Source organism: Bos indicus x Bos taurus, chromosome 15, assembly GCF_003369695.1.
Source record: "Bos indicus x Bos taurus breed Angus x Brahman F1 hybrid chromosome 15, Bos_hybrid_MaternalHap_v2.0, whole genome shotgun sequence".
Taxonomy (NCBI): domain Eukaryota; kingdom Metazoa; phylum Chordata; class Mammalia; order Artiodactyla; family Bovidae; genus Bos; species Bos indicus x Bos taurus.
The window spans coordinates 1,867,463-1,890,530 of NC_040090.1; the positions used below are offsets into that span (position 1 = coordinate 1,867,463).

Here is a 23,068-nt window from a genome sequence, read left to right on the forward strand (position 1 = left end):
AGAAGTAACCCTTGCTGAATTGCAAGTGCAGTTGTGTGTCATATTTTCCAGTTATAGGGGGAAAGGCTTTCCGATTCTTCACTAGGTAAAGGAAGTTTCTCCTCTTATCTATTCCTTTATCCTCCTGTGTCCGTTTTAATAATTTCACTAGGTACACTTAAATGAGTACGCTTGTTTGCCGATGGGATTTTTGTTGGTTTTACAACAGCATGATTTTTGTTTTTTGGCCATTCTGTGCAGCATGTGGGATCTTAGTTCCCCAACCAGGGATGGAACACATGCCCCCCAGTCCAACCCATGCCTCCTGCAGCAGAAGCATGGAGTCTTAACTGGACCACCAGAGAAGCCCTTGAGTATTTTTTAAAGAAAGCAAATCGATTTCATCATCTTTTTCTTGGTTTCACAATGTATAGAAGAATCGTCTGACCTGTTGCCTGTCTCTGTTTCAATAAAGGCATGTTCATAGCCCACATAATCTAAACATCTTTGCCCTAAAGTGGGGTGTATTCTTTTGGCCAAATATTTAGCTTCTCAATTGTCATTTTACTGAGCTGGTAGAACTGGGTAAGTCGCAGTCCCAAGTCTGGCCATGGCTGCTGGCTTGGTTTTCGCTGTTATTGACCACACTTATGGAAGTGGACTGGGCACACACAGAAGCCTCAGGGTTCTCAAGAGCAGCAGGAAACAGAAAGATTCAGCTCTCAGTCCCTTTGCAAGCTTCTTCATGTGTTTCGTGGAGGGGTGAAAAGTAATTTTAAATAGATTATTTTTGTTAGGTTTGAAAATTTAGAGCAATAACTGAGTTGGAAGTAGTTGTGTTCAAGACATTTTTAATTATTAATTGAATAAGGGAGTTCTTGACTTGATCTCATAATGTAAATAATCCTTCAATAAAATCAATACAACAAAAAATGCTAATATTTTAGTATTTTTAAAATATCATAATATAACGGAACACTGAGAACTAGTATGGCATTCACTAAGTAGATGCATTTTGGTGGATTCTACTTTCCTGACCCAAACAGGAGATGACAGATGACCTTGATCACTACACCAATACTTATCAAGTCTACTCCAAGGACCCTAAGAAATGTCAGGAATTCCTTGGCTCGCCAGAAGTCATCAACTGGAAGCAACATCTGCAGATTCAAAGTAAGGGGCCAGGATGTGGGCAGGCTGCTGGACTCTCCTGTGTCGGATATGTAGGGTCCCTTTACCTCTGGAGTGACACCCCTGTATCCTCCATAGCAGGCTTCTTGGGTGGTTCAGAAGGTAAAGAATCTGCCTGCAATGCAGGAGACCTGGGTTTGATCACTGCATCAGGAAGATCCCCTGGAGAAGGGAATGGCAACCCACTCCAGTGTTCTTCCTGGACAATTTCAGGGACAGAGGAGTCTGGTGGGCTACAGTCCATGGGGTTGCAAGAGTCTGACATGACTGAGTGACTAACACTCACACACTCCCTCTCACACACTCATGCACACACACGCCTTCTACATCTTTATTGCAATCCCAGACACTCCAGACTGGCGGGTGGCAAGTTAATAAGCAGGAGAACTTACCTCCAGGCTTGTCCTGGGAGACTGCAGGATGAGGGAATCCCCTCATCTGCCTGCAAAAATCTTAAAAACGTATATAGTGGCCTTATCTGGGTTTAATCATGTGCCCAATCCAGATATGTGAACACCACACTTCTATCTCAAGGCTGTGTCCTTGGAGCAGTTTCTGGAAGGCAAGTGTAACGCCTGTTCCAAGGACAGTGGAGGGAGGGGGAAGCCTCCAGTTGCCTCCGGAGTCAAGGGCGACATGTCTTCTTGATGACCTCCTCCAACAGTAGTGAATTAGAACTTAAAGACTGTTGTGTGTGGGGTTTACACGGGGAATCACGAGCAATAGAATTTCTTAATAGTTAAAAATTCACAGCTACCTGATTCAACTCATTGGAATTAAGACCTGATGCTGGGAAAGACTGAAGGCAAAGGGAGAAGACAGTGGCAGAGGATGAGATGGTTAGAAAGCACCACCAACTCAATGGACATGGATTTGATCAAACTCTGGGAGATAGTGGAGGACAGAGGAGCCTGGCGTGCTACAGTCCACAGGTCGTAAAGAGTCAGACACGACTTAGCAACTGAACAACAACAAAAATTCATGGTTTATTCCAGGATCGATGATATGGGAGCAGAGCTTCCGTTCTGCCTCACCTCCATGGTGTGTCAATATATCATACTTACAGAGGAGGAATTTAGTGACTACAAATATGTTTGGGAATTCCCTGGCATTCAGTGGTTAGGACTTTGTGCTCTCACTGCCAGGGACCCAGGTTCGATCCCTGGTGAGGGAATTAAGATCCCACAAGCCTTACAATGTAGCCAAAAAAAAAAAAAATGTGTTCTCTGGAGTCAGATTAGCTGAAGTTGTGAGCTTGTTAGGCCTGTTAGTAGTTGTGTGGTCTAAGACAAGGAACAACAGCTCTGTGGATCAGTCTTCTGATGAGTAAAAATAGCAATTATTGTAGTCCCCCAAACATAGGGCTATTTAAAGATTAAGTGAGATCTTGCATAAGAAATGGCCCTATGCCTGGTTTTATCAGTCAGGTTTTGAAACCACCCCAAAGTAGTGACTGCAAAACACAATCGCTCATTAGCTCACATGTTGTGGGTCAGCAGTTTGTACGAGACTCAGCTGGGTGATTCTTCCACTGGTCTCTCCTGGGTTCACCCCATGTGACTGCAGTCAGCTGGGGGTTGTCCATGAACTGGCAGGACTAAGTTAGCCACAATCTGGAGGCCGGCTGTTAACGCTGGCTTCGTCTGTACTGGCTACTGGCTGTGCCAGTGAAGTGGCTTGGGTGATATACAGAAGTCACCCAAGGTTCTTAAGAGCAGAGAGAAAAGGCAAACTTCACACATAGTCACTTTTCAAGCTTCTTATTCAGTCGCCTTTGCCATTGCTCCATTGGCCCAAACAAGTTTCACAGCCAATCCCAGAAGTCAGGTCAGCAGAAAACAGTCCAGAAAGCGAAGAAGAAAAAACTGGGACCATTATAGCAACAACCTACAGCATAGAATTGTTAAATAAATTCAATAAATGCTGGTTATTATCTTCACCTCATCTCCTTTGATGAGCATACCTGTACTCTGATGTGTTCAGGAATTGTAGTGTTATCCCAGTTTTAATTTTTGTAATTGGAGTTTAGTTGCTTTATACTGCTACATCAGTTTCTGGGCCGTATGTATGCACACGTATCACCCCCTTTTTTTGGATTTCCTTTCTGTTTAGATCACCACAGAGCACCGAGTACTTTCCTGTGCTCTATGGTAGGCTCTCATTAGTCATCTATTTTATACATAGTACTGCATATACGGCAACCCCAATCTCCCAGTTAATCCCATCCTCCACTTTGACCCTTTGGAGTTTGCATGTTTGTTCTCTATGTCTGTGTCCCTATTTCAACTTTGCAAATGAATTTCTTTTAAATGTGAGAGTGACTTACTATTATCCCATAGAGGTCTTTTCATGATGGAAACCCACAAACTTTAATCATTCGAAACCCACAAACCTTGCAGTCATCGGACAGCTTTTTCCTGACGTTTAAATGAACAATGATATGTCATATGATTCTGCATTTCCTCCATCTAGGTTCACAGTCCAGCCTGGATGACGTGATAAAAAATCTTGCAGCTACTAAATCAGGCAAGGTCAAGCAGACACAGTGCTTTCTCTATATGGCCTCTGAGCCCGGAAAGAAATTGGCTGCTTCTCTGCTGGAGGCAAAAAATGTGTCAGGCGATGGTGGTAAACACAAATCCAGGTAAGTCTGACAGAGTCTGCTCTGGGGAATCCCTGGCGGTCCAGCGGTTAGGACTCCACACTTCCACTGCCTGCCGAGGTTTAGTCCCTCTGGTCTGAGAAGTAGTTAAAATCGCACCCACAAGCCACATGGCAGGATAAAACAAAACAGAGCCAAAAACGTCATATCTGTTACCACTGAAGCAGCCAGCGCATTAGTCTCTTAAGACGGTCACAAGAAGACACAACGGACTGGGATGGATTCAAACAGCAGAAAGTTATCCTTCTGGTTGTGGAGGCCAGGATCCCAAGTCCAGGAGCTGGCAAACCTATCTTCCCTTCAAAGCCCCTAGGAGAGAATCCATCCTTGCTTCTTCTCCTGGTGGCTCTGGGCATTCCTTGACTCGTGACTTTGATACTGACCAGGGTGCTTGGCCTTCTCCAAGCGACAGACATTGATTAGAAGCCCGACAAGAAATTCAGGCAGAGCTTCACTGACACCCTGCTGCAGCAGGTGGGGGTGAAAACCAGCAACGCTTTCCCTTGCTTGCTTGCTGAGGGTGGGGAGCTGGTTCCTTATATGGGGTGAGGGGAGCAGTGTGTCCAGGGTCAGATGGGCAGCTCGAGCTCAAACAACTCGACTCCTCAATGGTTTTCAGGGAAGGGGTTCTAAGGCAGTGTGAGCAGGAGGGCTGCAGAGAGCACGATTGCCTTGTGCGCAGTTCTCTGGTTGCCATCAGGTGAAGTTACAAGCAAAATCAACCTTCTGGTTTTGACCAGTCTGGGGTCTATGTTCTTGCGGTCAGAAGTGCTCATCTGGAGGGGGTCTGCTTCCTGTAAAGACGGCTTGGGAATGTGCATCAGGCCTTTATCTATATGTCACTTCCCTGATTCGGCTACGTGGCCAGGCTGTAGTCTAAACTGTTAACAGTTTCTAAGTCAACAGCTGTTCTGTTTCTGTGGCTGCACAGATCCTAATCATTAACTCTTTAAAAATTGTTTTTATTTTTAAAATTATGACAGTACGATGACACATTTACAGGGGACTTGGAAAGTACAGAACAAAGTTACCTATTGTGCCACTATATATTACAAGTAATTTTTTTAAGTAGATAAACTAAGATTTTTAGTTGGAGTTTCAACATCAAACTATTAAAAATTACTAAATGAATAGACACAAAATTAGAAGGATATAGTAGACCTGAAAATCACTATAAACCAATTCAACATAATTAAGATTTATACAATTTTCACACAGCAGCAGGGTACAAATTCCATTCAAGTTCCCACAGACTATAAACGAGGAGACAGTGGGACATATCCAGGGATATATAACAAGGTGAGAAAGTTTCATGGTCTAAAGGTATTGAAATCGTACAGAGTCTGTTCTCTTCTCACTGTGGAATCATGTTCAAAATCAATATCTAAAGAAGTTTGAAAATAACCCACATGTTTTCAAATGCAATGGGACATTTACTGAGAGAGATCTTTGACCTAGCCATTGAAAGCCTCAAAAAGGTTAAAAGACTGAAAAAACACAGAGGTTGATTGCAGAGAAGAAAGCATTTAAATAAGAAATTAATATTTAATATCAAGGATAATTTTAAAAACCCATGTAATTAGAAATTAAATGTCCACTTTTATATGATGAGTGTATCTAAGAAACCATGACAAGGAAAATTAGAAAATATTAGTAAAAGAATAAAAAGGGAATTTATCAAAGTTCATTGCATGCAGCTGAAGCTACTCAGTGCAACTAAACACAATGTAGAATCTAGAATAAGGTATGAAAATAAATAATAGACACTAGCATAAAATTTTGTAAAATTTGAATAAAATCTATACTTTAATAATACTGTATTACATGTTAATCTCCTGTTGTTTTTTTACAACATAATACCTATTTATATTTTCAGAATTGAATTAGAAGTTTCAAGCCTCATTCAAATTTTTTAAATGTCACAAAATAATAAACTTTCTAGATTTTTAGCAATAATACTAGATGCCGGAATATATGAAACTATATCAAAATTTTGAGTGAATATAAATTAGAAATCTAACATTCTATTCATACCTAGTCAAACAAATAGAACCAAAAATGTCAAATATTTATCTCAGCAAAACTTCATGTTTTCTAAAATATATATATCATGCTTAATGGAGGCCTGGCGTGCTGTGATTCATGGGGTCGCAAAGAGTCGGACACGACTGAGCGACTGAACTGAACTGAATGTATATAGATGTATATGTAGTATAGGAAAGATTTTCTACTACACTTGGTAAACGCTAGAGAAAGAACAACAAAAAACAGAGATGGAGAAATTGGAAACCATAAGCTGAATGAAATGGGATCGGATCGGATCAGGTCAGTCACTCAGTCGTGTCCGACTCCTTGCGACGCCATAAATCGCAGCACGCCAGGCCTCCCTGTCCATCACCAACTCCCGGAGTTCACTCAGACTCACGTCCATCAAGTCAGTGATGCCATCCAGCCATCTCATCCTCTGTCATCCCCTTCTCCTCCTGCCCCCAATCCCTCCCAGCATCAGTCTTTTCCAATGAGTCAACTCTTTGCATGAGGTGGCCAAAGTACTGGAGTTTCAGCTCTAGCATCATTCCTTCCAAAGAAATCCCAGGGCTGATCTCCTTCAGAATGGACTGGTTGGATCTCCTTGTAGTCCAAGGGACTCTCAAGAGTCTTCTCCAACACCACACTTCAAAAGCATCAATTCCTCAGCACTCAGCCTTCTTCACAGTCCAACTCTCACATCCATACATGACCACAGGAAAAACCATAGCCTTGACTAGACGAACCTTTGTTGGCAAAGTAATGTCTCCGCTTTTCAATATACTATCTAGGTTGGTCATAACTTTCCTTCCAAGGAGTAAGCGTCTTTGAATTTCATGGCTGCAGTCACCATCTGCAGTGATTTTGGAGCCCAGAAAAATAAAGTCTGACACTGTTTCCACTGTTTCCCCATCTATTTCCCATGAAGTGATGGGACCGGATGCCATGATCTTCTTTTCTGAATGTTGAGCTTTAAGCCAACTTTTTCACTCTCCACTTTCACTTTCATCAAGAGGCTTTTTAGATTCTCTTCACTTTCGGCCATAAGGCTGGTGTCATCTGCATATCTGAGGTGATTGATATTTCTCCTGGCAATCTTGATTCCAGCTTGTGTTTCTTCCAGTCCAGCATTTCTCATGATGTACTCTGTATAGAAGTTAAATAAACAGGGTGACAATATACAGCCTTGACGAACTTCTTTTCCTATTTGGAACCAGTCTGTTGTTCCATGTCCAGTTCTAACTGTTGCTTCCTGACCTGCATACAAATTTCTCAAGAGGCAGATCAGGTGTTCTGGTATTCCCATCTCTCAGAATTTTCCACAGTTTATTGAGATCCACACAGTCAACGGCTTTGGCATAGTCAATAAAGCAGAAATAGATGTTTTCCTGGAACTCTCTTGCTTTTTCCATGATCCAGCAGATGTTGGCAATTTGATCTCTGGTTCCTCTGCCTTTTCTAAAACCAGCTTGAACATCAGGAAGTTCATGGTTCACATATTGCTGAAGCCTGGCTTGAAGAATTTTGAGCATTACTTTACTAGCCTGTGAGATGAGTGCAATTGTGTGATAGTTTGAGCATTCTTTGGCATTGCCTTTCTTTGGGATTGGAATGAAAACTGACCTTTTCCAGTCCTGTGGCACTGCTGAGTTTTCCAAATTTGCTAGCATATAGAGTGCAGCACTTTCACAGCATCATCTTTCAGGATTTGGAAAAGCTCAACTGGAATTCCATCACCTCCACTAGCTTTGTTCATAGTGATGCTTTCTAAGGCCCACTTGACTTCACATTCCAGGATGTCTGGCTCTAGGTCAGTGATCACACCATCATGATTATCTGGGTCGTGGAGATCTTTTTTGTACAGTTCTTCTGTGTATTCTTGCCATCTCTTCTTAATATCTTCTGCTTCTCTTAGGTCCATACCATTTCTGTCCTTTATCGAGCCCATCTTTGCATGAAATGTTCCTTTGGTATCTCTGATTTTCTTGAAGAGATCCCTAGTCTTTCCCATTCTGTTGTTTTCCTCTATTTCTTTGCATTGATCGCTGAAGAAGGCTTTCTTATCTCTTCTTGCTATTCTTTGGAACTCTGCATTGAGATTTTTATATCTCTCCTTTTCTCCTTTGCTTTTCACTTCTCTTCTTTTCACAGCTATTTGTAAGGCCTCCCCAGACAGCCATTTTGCTTTTTTGCATTTCTTTTCCATGGAGATGGTCTTGATCCCTGTCTCCTGTACAATGTCATGAACCTCATTCCATAGTTGATCAGGCACTCTATCTATCAGATCTAGGCCCTTAAAACTATTTCTCACTTCCACTGTATAATCATAATGGATTTGATTTAGGTCATACCTGAATGGTCTAGTGGTTTTCCCTGCTTTCTTCAATTTAAGTCTAAATTTGGCAATAAGGAGTTCATTGTCTGAGCCACAGTCAGCTCCTGGTCTTGTTTTTGCTGACTGTATAGAGCTTCTCCATCTTTGGCTGCAAAGAATATAATCAATCTGATTTCGGTGTTGGCCATCTGGTGATGTCCATGTGTAGAGTCTTCTCTTGTGTTGTTGGAAGAGGGTGTTTGTTATGACCAGTGCATTTTCTTCGCAAAACTCTATTAGTCTTTGCTCTGCTTCATTCCATATTCCAAGGCCAAATTTGCCTGTTACTCCAGGTGTTTCTTGACTTCCTACTTTTGCATTCCAGTCCCCTATAATGAAAAGGACATCTTTTTCGGGTGTTAGTTCTAAAAGGTCTTGTAGGTCTTCATAGAACTGTTCAACTTCAGCTTCTTCAGCATTACTGGTTGGGGCATAGACTTGGATTACTGTGATATTGAATGGAAATGGGATCACTGACTATGAAATAGAAAAAGTGAAACAAACTGGATAAAAGTGAAACATCATATATTCCAGCTGTTTCTGAAGATGGCAGCTCATTAAAATCACATCTGGAACTTTGGGCACATTTGTGTTTTCCAAGAAATTCCAAGATAATTCTGATATGCAGCTGGATTTTAAAAAGTGATTACAAGTTTTTCTATTAAGTGGTAGTTTTAGTGATAAAGTCTGTTGTTTTCTGTTGACCGATCATGATGCAATGGTATTAAAATGAACACTAGCTACATAATCACGGTAGTGAAAGATGTTTATCAGTTTTCACAAGTAATAGCCAAACTAAGAATAAAAGATAATTACACTTGCAAGCCACAATGGAAGCATGATTAATCTATGAGTATAAAATAATTGCATGCAATTTGGGGGGTTAAGTAGAGTGATGTGGTAAGTGGAAGTGGATACATGACAGATTTGCATCCATCCAGCCAATCTATGTCTTTTTGTTGTTGCATTTAATCCACTTACATTTAATGTGATTATTGATAGGACCCTATTGTCATTTTCTTAATTTTTTAGGTCTCTTCCTTCTCTTGAGTTTCCTTCCTAAAGAAGCTCCTTTAGCATTTGCTGTGAATCTGTTTTGGTGGTGCTGAATTCTCTTAACTTTTGCTTGTCTGGAAAGCTTTTGATTTCTCCGTGAAATACGAATGAGAGTCTTGTTGGGTAGCATATTCTTGGTTGTTCAGTTCAGTTCAGTCACTCAGTCGTGTCCAACTCTTTGTGACCCCATGAATTGCAGCACAACAGGCCTCCCTGTCCATCACCAACTCCCGGAGTTCACTCAGACTCACGTCCATCAAGTCAGTGATGCCATCCAGCCATCTCATCCTCTGTCATCCCCTTCTCCTCCTGCCCCCAATCCCTCCCAGCATCAGAGTCTTTTCCAGTGAGTCAGCTCTTCGCATGAGGTGGCCAAAGTACTGGAGTTTCAGCTTCAGCATCATTCCTTCCAAAGAAATCCCAGGGCTGATCTCCTTCAGAATAGACTGGTTGGATCTCCTTGCAGTCCAAGGGACTCTCAAGAGTCTTCTCCAACACCACAGTTCAAAAGCATCAACTCTTAAATACTCAGCCTTTTTATGGTCTAATTCTCACATCTGTACATGACTACTGGAAAAACCATAGCTTTGATTATATGCATCACTTTGTTGGCAAAGTGATGTCTTTGCTTTTTAATATGGTGTCTAGGTTGATCATAGCTTTTCTTCCAAGGAGCAAGCACCTTTTAATTTCATGGCTGCAGTCACCATCTGCAGTGATTTTGGAGCCCAAGAAAACAAAGTCAGTCACTTTTTCCACTTTTCCCACATCTATTTGCCATGAAGTGATGGGACCAGATGCCATAATCTTAAGTTTTTTTAATGTTGAGTTTTAACCCAGCTTTTTCACTCTCCTCTTTCACATTCATCAAGAGGCTCTTCAGTTCCTCTTCGCTTTCTGCCGTTAAGGTGGTGTCATCTGTATATCTGAAGTTGTTGATATTTCTCCTGTCACTCTTGATTCCAGCTTGTGCTTCATCCAGCCTGGCATTCCACGTGATGTACTCTACATAAAAGTTAAATAAGCAGGGTGAAAATATAGTCTTGACATACTCTTTTTCCAACTTTGAACCAGTCTCTTATTCCATGTTTCGTTCTAACTGTTCCTTCTTGGTCTGCATACAGGTTCCTCAGGAGGCAGGTAAGGTGGTCTGGTATTCAGACCTCTTTAAGAATTTTCCAAGCTAGTTGTGGTAGCATAGCAGGTAGAGTCAGGTAGGCAGGCAGGTCTGTAGGTTAGGAGTTCAAATCCCAGGCAGGGTCTAGGAGCATAGGGTTAGGAGGTAGGCGCTAGGGCTAGGGGTGGGATACGGAGCTATTCCACATTGAAGGTCAGGAAGGGTGGCGGTGAGGAGATAACCCTTGTCCAAGGTAAGGAGCATTGGCTGCGCTTTGCTGGAGCAGCCGTGAAGAGATACCCTATGCCCAAGGTAAGAGAAACCCAAGTAAGACAGTAGGTGTTGCAAGAGGGCATCAGAGGGCAGACACACTGAAACCATACTCACAGAAAACTAGTCAATCTAATCACACTAGGACCACAGCCTTGTCTAACTCAATGAAACTAAGCCATGCCCGTGGGGCAACCCAAGATGGGCGGGTCATGGTGGAGAGATCTGACAGAATGTGGTCCATTGGAGAAGGGAATGTCAAACCACTTCAGTATTCTTGCCTTGAGAACCCCATGAACAGTTTGGAAAGGCAAAATGATAGGATACTGAAAGAGAAACTCCCCAGGTCAGTAGGTGCCCAATATGCTACTGGAGACCAGTGGAGATATAACTCCAGAAAGAATGAAGGGATGGAGCCAAAGCAAAAAGAATACCCAGCTGTGGATGTGACTGGTGATAGAAGCAAGGTCCGATGCTGTAAAGAGCAATATTGCATAGGAACCTGGAATGTCAGGTCCATGAATCAAGGCAAATTGGAAGTAGTCAAACAAGAGATGGCAAGAGTGAATGTTGACATTCTAGGAATCAGCGAACTGAAATGGACCGGAATGGGTGAATTTAACTCAGATGACCATTATATCTACTACTGCGGGCAGGAATCCCTCAGAAGAAATGGAGTAGCCATCATGGTCAACAAATGAGTCCGAAATGCAGTACTTGGATGCAATCTCAAAAACGACAGAATGATCTCTGTTCATTTCCAAGGCAAACCATTCAATATCACAGTAATCCAAGTCTATGCCCCAACCAGTAATGCTGAAGAAGCTGAAGTTGAACAGTTCTATGAAGACCTACAAGACCTTTTAGAACTAACACCCCAAACAGATGTCCTTTTCATTATAGGGGACTGGAATGCAAAAGTAGGAAGTCAAGAAACACCTGGAGTAACAGGCAAATTTGGCCTTGGAATACGGAATGAAGCAGGGCAAAGACTAATAGAGTTTTGTGAAGAAAATGCACTGGTCATAACAAACACCCTCTTCCAACAACACAAGAGAAGACTCTATACATGGACATCACCAGATCGTCAACACCGAAATCAGATTGATTATATTCTTTGCAGCCAAAGATGGAGAAGCTCTATACAGTCAGCAAAAACAAGACCAGGAGCTGACTGTGGCTCAGACCATGAACTCCGTATTGCCAAATTCAGACTTAAATTGAAGAAAGCAGGGAAAACCACTAGACCATTCAGGTATGACCTAAATCAAATCCCTTATGGTTATACAGTGGAAGTGAGAAATAGATTTAAGGGCCTAGATCTGATAGATAGAGTGCCTGATCAACTATGGAATGAGGTTCATGACATTGTACAGGAGACAGGGATCAAGACCATCTCCATGGAAAAGAAATGCAAAAAAGCAAAATGGCTGTCTGGGGAGGCCTTACAAATAGCTGTGAAAAGAAGAGAAGCGAAAAGCAAAGGAGAAAAGGAGAGATATAAGCATCTGAATGCAGAGTTCCAAAGAATAGCAAGAAGAGATAAGAAAGCCTTCTTCAGCGATCAATGCAAAGAAATAGAGGAAAACAACAGAATGGGAAAGACTAGGGATCTCTTCAAGAAAATCAGAGATACCAAAGGAACATTTCATGCAAAGATGGGCTCGATAAAGGACAGAAATGGTATGGGCCTAACAGAAGCAGAAGATATTAAGAAGAGATGGCAAGAATACACAGAAGAACTGTACAAAAAAGATCTCCACAACCCAGATAATCATGATGGTGTGATCACTGACCTAGAGCCAGACATCCTGAAATGTTAAGTCAAGCAGGCCTTAGAAAGCATCACTATGGACAAAGCTAGTGGAGGTGATGGAATTCCAGTTGAGCTTTTCCAAATCCTGAAAGATGATGCTGTGAAAGTGCTGCACTCAATATGCCAGCAAATTTGGAAAACTCAGCAGTAGCCACAGGACTGGAAAAGGTCAGTTTTCATTCCAATCCCAAAGAAAGGCAATGCCAAAGAATGCTCAAACTACCGCACAATTGCACTCATCTCACATGCTAGTAAAATAATGCTTAAAATTCTCCAAGCCAGGCTTCAGCAATATGTGAACCATGAACTTCCTGATGTTCAAGCTGGTTTTAGAAAAGGCAGAGGAACCAGAGATCAAATTGCCAACATCCGCTGGATCATGGAAAAAGCAAGAGAGTTCCAGAAAAACATCTATTTCTGCTTGATTGACTATGCCAAAGCCTTTGACTGTGTGGATCACAATAAACTGTGGAAAATTCTGAAAGAGATGGGAATACCAGACCACCTGATCTGCCTCTTGAGAAATTTGTATGCAGGTCAGGAAGCAACAGTTAGAACTGGACATGGAACAACAGACTGGTTCCAAATAGGAAAAGGAATACGTCAAGCCTGTATATTGTCACCCTGCTTATTTAACTTATATGCAGAGTACATCATGAGAAATGCTGGACTGGAGTAAGCATAAGCTGGAATCAAGATTGCTGGAAGAAATATCAATCACCTCAGATATGCAGATGACACCAGCCTTATGGCCAAAAGTGAAGAGGAACTCAAAAGCCTCTTGATGAAAGTGAAAGTGGAGAGTGAAAAAGTTGGCTTAAAGCTCAACATTCAGAAAACAAAGATCATGGCATCCGGTCCCATCACTTCATGGGAAATAGATGGGGAAACAGTGGAAACAGTGTCAGACTTTATTTTTCTGGGCTCCAAAATCACTGCAGATGGTGACTGCAGCCATGAAATTAAAAGACGCTTACTCCTTGGAAGGATAGTTATGACCAACCTAGATAACATATTGAAAAGCAGAGACATTACTTTGCCAACAAAGGTTCGTCTAGTCAAGGCTATGGTTTTTCCTGTGGTCATGTATGGCTGTGAGAGTTGGACTGTGAAGAAGGCTGAGCGCCGAAGAATTGATGTTTTTGAACTGTGGTGTTGGTGAAGACTCTTGAGAGTCCCTTGGACTGCAAGGAGATCCAACCAGTCCATTCTAAAGGAGTTCAGCCCTGGGATTTCTTTGGAAGGAATGATGCTAAAGCTGAAACTCCAGTACTTTGGCCACCTCATGCGAAGAGTTGACTCATTGGAAAAGACTCTGATGCTGGGAGGGATTGGGGGCAAGAGGAGAAGGGGACGACAGAGGATGAGATGGCTGGATGGCATCACTGACTCGATGGACATGAGTCTGAATGAACTCCGGGAGTTGGTGATGGACAGGGAGGCCTGTTGTGCTGCGATTCATGGGGTCGCAAAGAGTCGGACACGACTGAGTGACTGATCTGATCTGATCTGAAGAATTTTCCAAAGTTTGTTGTGATCCACACAGTCAAAGGCTTTAATATAGTCAATGAAGCTGATGTAGATGTTTTTCTGGAATTCTCTTGCTTTTTCTATGATCCAACAGACGTTGACCATTTGATTTCTGGTTCCTCTGCCTTTTCTAAATCCAGATTTTACATCTGGAAGTTCTCAGTTCACGTAGTGTTAGAGCCTAGCTTGAAGGATTTTGAGCATTACCTTGCTAGCATGTGAAATGAGTACAATTGTGTGATAGGTTATACATTCTTTGGCATTGCCTTTTTTGGGGATTGAAATGGAAACTGACTTTTTCCAGTCCTATGGACAATGCTGAGTTTTCCAAATTTGCTGTCATATTGAGTGCAGCACTTTCACAGCATAATACTTTAGGATATTAAATAACTCAGTTGGAATTCCATCACTTCCACTTGCTTTGTTCATAGTAATGCTTCCTAAGGCCCACTTGACTTTGTACTCCAAGATGTCTGGCTCTAGATGAGTGATCACACCTTTGTGGTTATATGGGTCATGAAGACCTTTTTTGCATAGTTCTATGTACTCTTGCCAACTTTTGTTAATCTGTTCTGCTTCTGTTAGGTACTTACTGTTTCTGTCCTTTATTGTGCCCATCTTAGCTTGAAATGTTTCCTTTGTATCTCCAATTTTATTGAAGAGATACCTAGTCTTTCCCATTCTATTATTTCCTCTCTTTCTTTGCATTGATCACTGAGGAAGGCTTTCTTGTCTCTCCTTGCTATTCTTTGGAACTCTGCATTCAGGTGGGTATATTTTTCCTTTTCTCTTTTGCCTTTTGCTCTTCTTCTTTTCTCAGCTGTTTGTAAGGCCACCCCAGATGACCATTTTGGTTTTTGCATTTCTCTTTCTTGGGGATGATTTTGATCACTGCCTCCTGTACAGTCCATAGTTCTTCAGGCACTCTATCAGATATAATCTTTTGAATCTATTCCTCACTTCCACTGTACAATCATAAGGGATTTGATTTAGATCATACCTGAATGGCCTAGAGACTTCCCTGTAGCTCAAACGGTAAAGAATCTGCCTGCCATGCAGGAAACCAGGGTTCGATTCCTGGGTTGGGAAGTTCCTCTGGAGAAGGGAATGGCAATCCACTCCAGTATTCTTGCCTGGAGAATTCCATGGACAGAGAAGCCTGGTGGGCTACAGTCCGTGGGATCGCAAATAGTTGGACATGACTGAGCGACTAACATACATACATAAATGGCCTACTGGTCTTCCCCACTTTCTTAAGTTTAAGTCTGAATTTTGCAATAAGGAATTCATGATCAGAGCCACAGTCAGCTTCTGGTCTTGTTTTTGTTGACTGTATAGAGCTTCTCCATCTTTGGCTGCAAAGAATATAATCTATCTGATTTCAGTGTTGACCATCTGGTGATGTCCATGTATAGTCTTCTCTTGTGTTGTTGGAAGAAAGTGTTTGCTATGACCAGTGTGTTCCCTTGGCAAAACTCTGTTAGCCTTTGCCCTGCTTCATTCTGTACTCCAAGGCCAAACTTGCCTATTACTCCAGGTAGCTCTTGACTTCCTACTTTTGCATTCCAGTCCCCTATAATAAAAAGGACATCTTTTTTTGGGTGTTAGTTCTAGAAGCTCTTGTAGGTCTTCATAGAACCATTCAACTTCCGCTTCTTCAGCATGGGCAACCTGTTTTTGGTGGGTTTCAGTGTCCTCCTGTCAATGGTGTTCAAAAGCTAGTTGAAATTTTGGTGCTCTTGCAGTAGGAGATGAGTGCTTGTCCTTCTATTCCTCCATCATGATTTGATCTCTCCATTAACTCTAAAAAAAAAAAAAAGATTTTATTAATTATTTATTTTTGGCTGTGCTGGGTCACTGTTGCTGTGCAGGTTTTCTCTCACCACCAGTGTGGTGACTGGGGGCTACTCTGTCATCATAGTACACAGGCTTCTCATCGCAGTGGCTTCTCTTTGTGCAGAGTGTGTCTCTAGAGTGTGTGGACTCAGTAGTTGCCCATGAGCTCTAGAGTGTGGGTTCCATATTTGTGGCACAAAGCCTTAACTGTTCCGGCTAGGGACCGAAACCCGTATCTCCTGCATCAGCTGGTGGATTCTTTACCACTGAGCCACCAGGGGAGCCCCGTTGACCATGAACCCTTGAGATAGTCCTTTGAGATTCTGGGGAAGCCTGGGAGGCTAAAGTAAAAGGCTTTGACTTCAAAGGACAGGGACACAAGGGCTTGAATGCCATTTCGATGTTATGGGCTATTCTTTCTTTTAATTCCCAATAGCCACCAAAAGATGTTGACACTCTCAACCCTGGATCCTGCCCATGCTGTCTTGGTGAATAAACTCTGGTATTTCGGTGGCAATGAAAGGAGCCGGAGGTTCATCGAGCGCTGTATCCAGACCTTCCCCAGCACATGCCTACTGGGGCCCGAGGGGGCCCCTGTGTCCTGGATGCTGATGGACCAGACGGGAGAGCTGCGGATGGCAGGCACCCTGCCTGAGTACCGGGCCCAGGGGCTCATCTCCTACATCTCCTGTGTCCACGTCCAGACTCTGGACAAACTTGGCTTCCCCTTGTATTCCCACGTAGACAAGGCCAATCACATCATGCAAAAAGTGTGCTCCAACATGCAGAGTATCTTTGTGCCCAACGGCTGGAACCAATGGAACTTTGTGCCTCTGTAAAGCTGCCCTGAACACAAGAGAGCATTGAACAAATGCAGAATGTGGCTGGAGGAGCCAACAGAGAGAAAATACAGTGTAATGAAGGGCGATGAAATGGCTTGACCTCTGAGCAAGCAGTGATGGGTGGTGAACAAGACAGATTCAGTCTCTGTGCTCAAATACGTCCCAGAATTTCCTTGTTTCCTCAGTAGGAAACAGACCAGGTACCCAGCTGTCGGTTTCTGGATGCTTTCACCATCCTTGTCATGATTTATACTTAGTTGCATGCTTTTCTACATTGGTCTTCCTGGAACTCCTAGATCATTAACTCTTTCCGGTTTGCCAGAAGTGTTGTAATATTTTGTGGGCTTTATGATGAATTTTTCCCCTCTGACTTTCTATGACTTTTTAATTGGCTGGAGAGTGACCTGTCCATTAAGTAGATCTTTGAAGATCCTCCTATCTCAGGTCATTTCTTAAGCCTTATATTATAATCACATGAAATATATTATACAAATACACTATACATTTCTCTATCTATCTATAAAGGTGTTGTTATTGTTTAGTCACTAAGTCATATCTGACTCTTTTGTGGCCCCATGGACTGTAGCCCCCCAGGTAGCTCTGTTCATGGGATTTCCCAGCAAGGATACTGGTTTGGATTACCATTTCCTTCTCCAGGGGGTCTTCCCAACCCAGGGATCAAACCTGAGTCTCCTGCATTGAAAGCGGATTCTTTACCACTGAGCCACTAGAGAAGCCATTTACACACACACACACACACACACACACACACACACAATGCAGCATAGAAAATTAAAAGAGAAAAATTGACTGGTATCAGTATCCTTTCTTGCAACATCTACTGAAACTGTGCAAACCCCTGTGCCCTTGTCTTTTGAAGTAAAATGCTGACTCAAGAGTTAATGATTGGAAAATGTGAAGATGTGGAAACAAAGAATAACTGTTGGGTTAGGGAACAGGTAACAATTTAGAATAAAATTCTACCATATTACAGAATCACTGAACTCACAGTTCCCTGAAAGGTATAGATAAAGGTATAAACAAAGACCTGACACACATTCCTAAGGGGTTTTTACAGGAAGAAGACCCCCTCCAAATGAAAACCGCTGACCACAAGAACAAAGATCCTAGACTGGTTGAAACGAGAAGGTTGATGATGCTTGAAACTTCACTTTGATGCCAATTGATCCAAGAACTGTGCACGCTGACCACACCCTGCTCCCTGAACACTATAAACCCTCTCACTACCCTGTCCAGCATGGGCCACATGGTCTCCAAGGCAGTAGCCCACTCTGGCCTCCTTTGTCTGGTCAAGCAACTAAAGCTACTCGTTTCTGCTTCACTCAGAACTCTGCACATTGCTGTTTGGCACCAGGGAACAGAGGCTGAGTTTCAGCAACACTGTCCCAGGAAAAGATACTAACGTTGTTTCTGTCAAGACTTTCCTGCTGGTCATGTGATTAAGAGTCCGCCTTGCAATGCAGGGGCCATAGGTTTGATGCCTGGTCAGGGAACTATGATCCCACATGCTAAGAGGCAGCTAAGCCTTCATGGTACAGCTAGAGAAAGACTGCACGCCCCCTCAGGAAGAGCCCACACATCCAACCAAGAGTCCAGACGTCAGGAAGAGCCCACACATCCAACCAAGAGTCCAGACGTCAGGAAGAGCCCACACATCCAACCAAGAGTCCAGACGTCAGGAAGAGCCCACACATCCAACCAAGAGTCCAGACGTCAGGAAGAGCCCACACATCCAACCAAGAGTCCAGACGTCAGGAAGAGCCCACACATCCAACCAAGAGTCCAGACGTCAGGAAGAGCCCACACATCCAACCAAGAGTCCAGACGTCAGGAAGAGCCCACACATCCAACCAAGAGTCCAGACGTCAGGAAGAGCCCACACATCCAACCAAGAGTCCAGACGTCAGGAAGAGCCCACACATCCAACCAAGAGTCCAGACGTCAGGAAGAGCCCACACATCCAACCAAGAGTCCAGACATCAGGAAGAGCCCACACATTACAAAGGAGACCCAACTCAGCCAAGAACAAAATTGTTCCTGTCGACTGAAATATCAATAAAAACGCACAAGGTGCAAGCTGTGGGCTTCAGATTCACTGTGGGATTTTCTGAGGACTCGCCTGTGAGACAGCCCCTCAGATGACTGAGGAATTCCTCCAGAGGGGTAACGGGGTTGGGGTGGGGGAAATATACAGATGAACTTATTTACAAAACAGAAACAGACTCACAGCCTTCGAGAAAGAATTGATGGTTACTGTGGGGAGGGGAGGGGAGAGGGATAGGGGATTTGGGGTTGACAGGTACACACTGCTGTATTTAAAATGGATGACCAACAAGGCCCTGCTAAGTCGCTTCAGTCATATCCGACTCTGTGTGACCCCATAGACGGCAGCCCACCAGGCTCCCCGTCCCTGGGATTCTCCAGGCAAGAATACTGGAGTGGGTTGCCATTTCCTTCTCCAATGCATGAAAGTGAAAAGTGAAAGTGAAGTCACTCAGTTGTGTCCGACTCCTAGTGACCCCATGGACTGCAGCCTACCAGGCCCCTCCATCCATGGGATTTTCCAGGCAAGAGTACTGGAGTGGGGTGCCATTGCCTTCTCTGAACAATGCCCTACTGTACAACATAGGGAACTCTGCTTAATGTTAGGTAACACTCCAACTGGGAAAAGAATTTGATAAGGAATAGATACATGTGTATGTCTAATTGAATCATTTCGTTGTACAACTGAAACTAACATAATCAGTTCAGTTCAGTTCAGTTCAGTCACTCAGTCATGTCTGACTCTTTGCAACCCTGTGGACTGCAGCACGCCAGGCCTCCCTGTCCGTCACCAACTCCCAAGCTTACCCAAACTCATGTCCATTGAGTCGGTGATGCATCCAACCATCTCATCCTCTGTCGTCCGCTTCTCCTCCCGCCTTCAATCTTTCCCAGCATCAGGGTCTTTTCAAATGAGTCAGTTCTTTGCATCAGGTGGCCAAAGTATTGGAGTTTCAGCTTCAGCATCAGTACCTCCAGTGAATATTCAGGACTGACCTCCTTTAGGATGGACTGGCTGGATCTCCTTGCAGTCCAATCAATTATACTTCAAAAAAAAAAAAAAAGTTTTAAAAAATGAAAAGGTAAAGGGGGAGACCAGCGTGTATGTGATTTTAGAGCAGGGGCGCTTGCAACCAAGCATGCGTCTTGGTAGATCACTGTTAGGCATGATGAACAGATACCTCGGTGAATGATTTTAGTGATTTTAGGAGTATGGAAAGACACAGGAATTGGAGTTCGTAAACATTTTCCCTGAAAATGTCTAACTCTTTGAAGACCTGTTCTTCCAACTTTCCCAGAGCATGAGTGCCTCATTCTTGATCTCCACCCTGAAATCTTTTCAAGGGGTGTGCTGAAGGTCAGCAACTACAGTGGCTAATGACCATCCTTTAGAACCAGATAGCAAGCGACAGGTTTTATTACATTTCTGAAAGCTGAGCTTTCTTAATCTCCCTCCTCCTGTCCACATATAATAAAGAGATTCTCTGTTTGCTTGTGGAAGCTTAATCTATGTGGTCCATGAAAGCAGTATAGGAGAGAGGAGTTTGTTTACCAGGGACAGAAGTCGGGGAGGCTCTGCGTAGGGAGGAGACTGGGCTCTCACTTGGCAGCAGCACATTATTTCAAGATATTTGAATCCTCTGTAACATGACTAAGGGTCTTGTGGGAGTCTCATTGGTGAGGCCACCGACAATTCATCTTTGAGTCTCTCTGGGAAGACTGCCCCAACACTGCCAGAGGAAGACTGCCTACGTGAAGGGAGATAGAAGGAAAGAGAATGACATCAGCTTAAGACTTGGGACCACCATGGTCCTTAACACCACACCACAGCTTCCTTAACACACCATAATAAAAGCTCTGCTTTTTATACTTGCTGCTGCTGCATCGCTTCAGTCCTGTCCGACTCTGTGCGACCCCATAGACAGCAGCCCACCAGGCTCTGCCGTCCCTGGGATTCTCCAGGCGAGAACACTGGAGTGGGTTGCCATTGCCTCCTCCATTGTGTGAAAGTGAAAAGTGAAAGTGAAGTCGCTCAGTCACGTCCGACTCTTAGCGACCCCATGGACTGCAGCCTACCAGGCACCTCCATCCATGGGATTTTCTAGGCAAGAGTACTGGAGTGGCTTGCCATTGCCTTCTCCATTTTATACTTGAGCACCAGCTAAAGCATCGCCCCCAGAAAGGCCCTGAAGTCAGCAAGGGAAGAGGGGCTTGGGGACCCTGCAGTAGGGAGAGACAGAATTGGCTCTTCCCTGCAACACTAGAGTAGAAATTAGTCTGTTATAATAGCTCTTTCAGCCCAAACCACAAATTCTGAAGGTATTTGTTCTGGGGTTCCAAACAGGTAACAAGAGGCTGCTACTCCTCTCCCTCTGATTTTTGCCCCCTGCTTCATGGATAACAGCCTTAAACAGAACTGCAATGCTTCCTAGAAGTATCCAAGCCATGTGGCTCCCAAGGCGTGGACCCTTTTTCCATCAGCTGCCTCTCAAGCCCCTTCTGACATCCTCTTCCTGAGACGCACCCTCTTTCCTGGCTAGTGCACTGTCTCTCCCGCTGCAACAGACAATGCACATGATTTGGTCGGAGTTCTCCTGCATTCACAGGGCCTTTGACTACAAGTTATCTGCAGAGTTAAGGGTTTAGCTCCGAGCCATCACTTCCTACTGGATTCTTCTTCGTTTACTTTGACTTCCCAGAGCCTCTTCCTTTCAGCTCTGCTCCTCCTGATTTCTTCAGGATGGTCGTGGAAGGTCTGATTTGCAGAAATGAAACCAATATCAGTTCATTTCTATGGAAAACCATCTCTACGCTACAAAGACTTCACTCTATTTTTGGATCCTGCTGCCTTACCAGGTTGGACAATGTGAGGACTGGCGAATGTCCCTGATTTTTTCGTGTGTGTGCCCCCGTCTCCTTTCCAGCTTCTTGTCCATCATTTGAAGAGAATGGCACATGCTTGATTTACCCTTGGATCTCCTTCTTGAGGTGGGAAGAGACTTAGCCAGACCATGAAGGCTGTGGTCGCCTTGACCGTGGCCGCTGAACTCCCTGAGATCCACTTAGGAAATGTAGGAGGGTCTTATTTGCCACCTGGCTCTGGCCTACTTTCCCAGACTCTTCTGTGGCTGCTCCTCACCACATTAGGCCGCAGGATGTTTCTTCAGGGTGGTGTCTGCTTTTTCAACACCTCTGTTCCTTCTGCATTTTGCTCCTTATTTGGAATTACCTAACTCCTCTCTTCTGAGTTCAGCTTCCAATCACCCTTCATCCAAGTCGAGCTGAAGGGCCTGTCACCCCTACTGACTCCCTTTCTTGTTTTTTACTTTTAAATTTTTTAATTTATTTTTTGGCTGCATGGGGCCTTGGAAGCTGCGGCGGGCTCTCTCTCGATCGGGCGAGCAGGGGCCACTCTCGGGTTGTGGGCTCCCCATTGCAGTGGCTTCTCTTGTTGTGAAGGATGAGCTCTAGGCATGCAGGCTTCCGTCGCTTGGGCATGTGGGCTCAGCAGTTGTAGGCTTAGTTGCCCCGCAAAATGTGGGATCTTCCCAGAGCAGATCTTCCCAGAGCATTAGCAGATGGATTCTTAACCACTGGACCACTTAGGGAAATCCTCTTATTTCTTACCTTAGACAGAGTAACCACTCCCTTTTCTCTGCTCTCACAAGCGCTTATGCATATCTCCATGTCAGAATTTGCTACATCAGGCTAGAGTTTGTTTTTCCAGACTGTGTTCTCTTCTGGGGCAGGAAGCTCTTCTTATCCTACCCATTATGTTTATCACTGTACCTGGCACATAATATGCCCTCAGTAGGTGGATGGTGAGAATGAGTTAAGGCACAAAATGCTTCTAATCACCTGTCCAATTATTCTAACTTCCAGAGGCATAGATAGATAGATTGATTAATCCAATCAACATATATGTATTGAGTGTATAGATATATGCTGGATATGGGAAATATTTTCAGTTACATTGTACTAAGATATGTCTTGAAGAAAAGTCCAGACCAATGTGCAGGCACCCTTGTCTTGTTTCTGAGGATCTTAAGACTATAAAGCACCTGAGGATCTTAAGACTACTTAAGACTATCAGTGATCAATGCAAAGAAATAGAGGAAAATAATAGAATGGGAAAGACTACAGATCTCTTCAAGAAAATTAGAGATACCAAGGGAACATTCCATGCAAAGATGGGATCAATAAAGGACAGAAATCGTATGGACCTAACAGAAGCAGAAGATATTAAGAAGAGGTGGCAAGAATACACAGAAGAACTGTACAAAAAAGGTCTTCACGGCTCAGA

The 23,068-nt window shown here is 43.5% G+C and overlaps 1 protein-coding gene across 4 annotated transcripts in view; it reads left to right on the top strand.

Annotated features, from left to right (window-relative positions):
- LOC113905241 (glycine N-acyltransferase-like) overlaps positions 1-23,068 on the top strand; it is a 51,656-nt gene that overhangs the window by 24,129 nt on the left and 4,459 nt on the right. For 3 of the 4 annotated variants that reach the window (XM_027562246.1, XM_027562245.1, XM_027562247.1), the window contains exons 4-6: positions 1,026-1,152; positions 3,643-3,814; positions 16,296-18,811. In XM_027562246.1, coding sequence (XP_027418047.1) covers positions 1,026-1,152; positions 3,643-3,814; positions 16,296-16,698 — 702 coding nt within the window. In that variant the 3' untranslated portion in view covers positions 16,699-18,811. Of the gene's footprint in view, positions 1-1,025; positions 1,153-3,642; positions 3,815-16,295; positions 18,812-23,068 lie in introns of those variants that run through there. The other variant, XM_027562248.1, reaches the window with a different exon arrangement.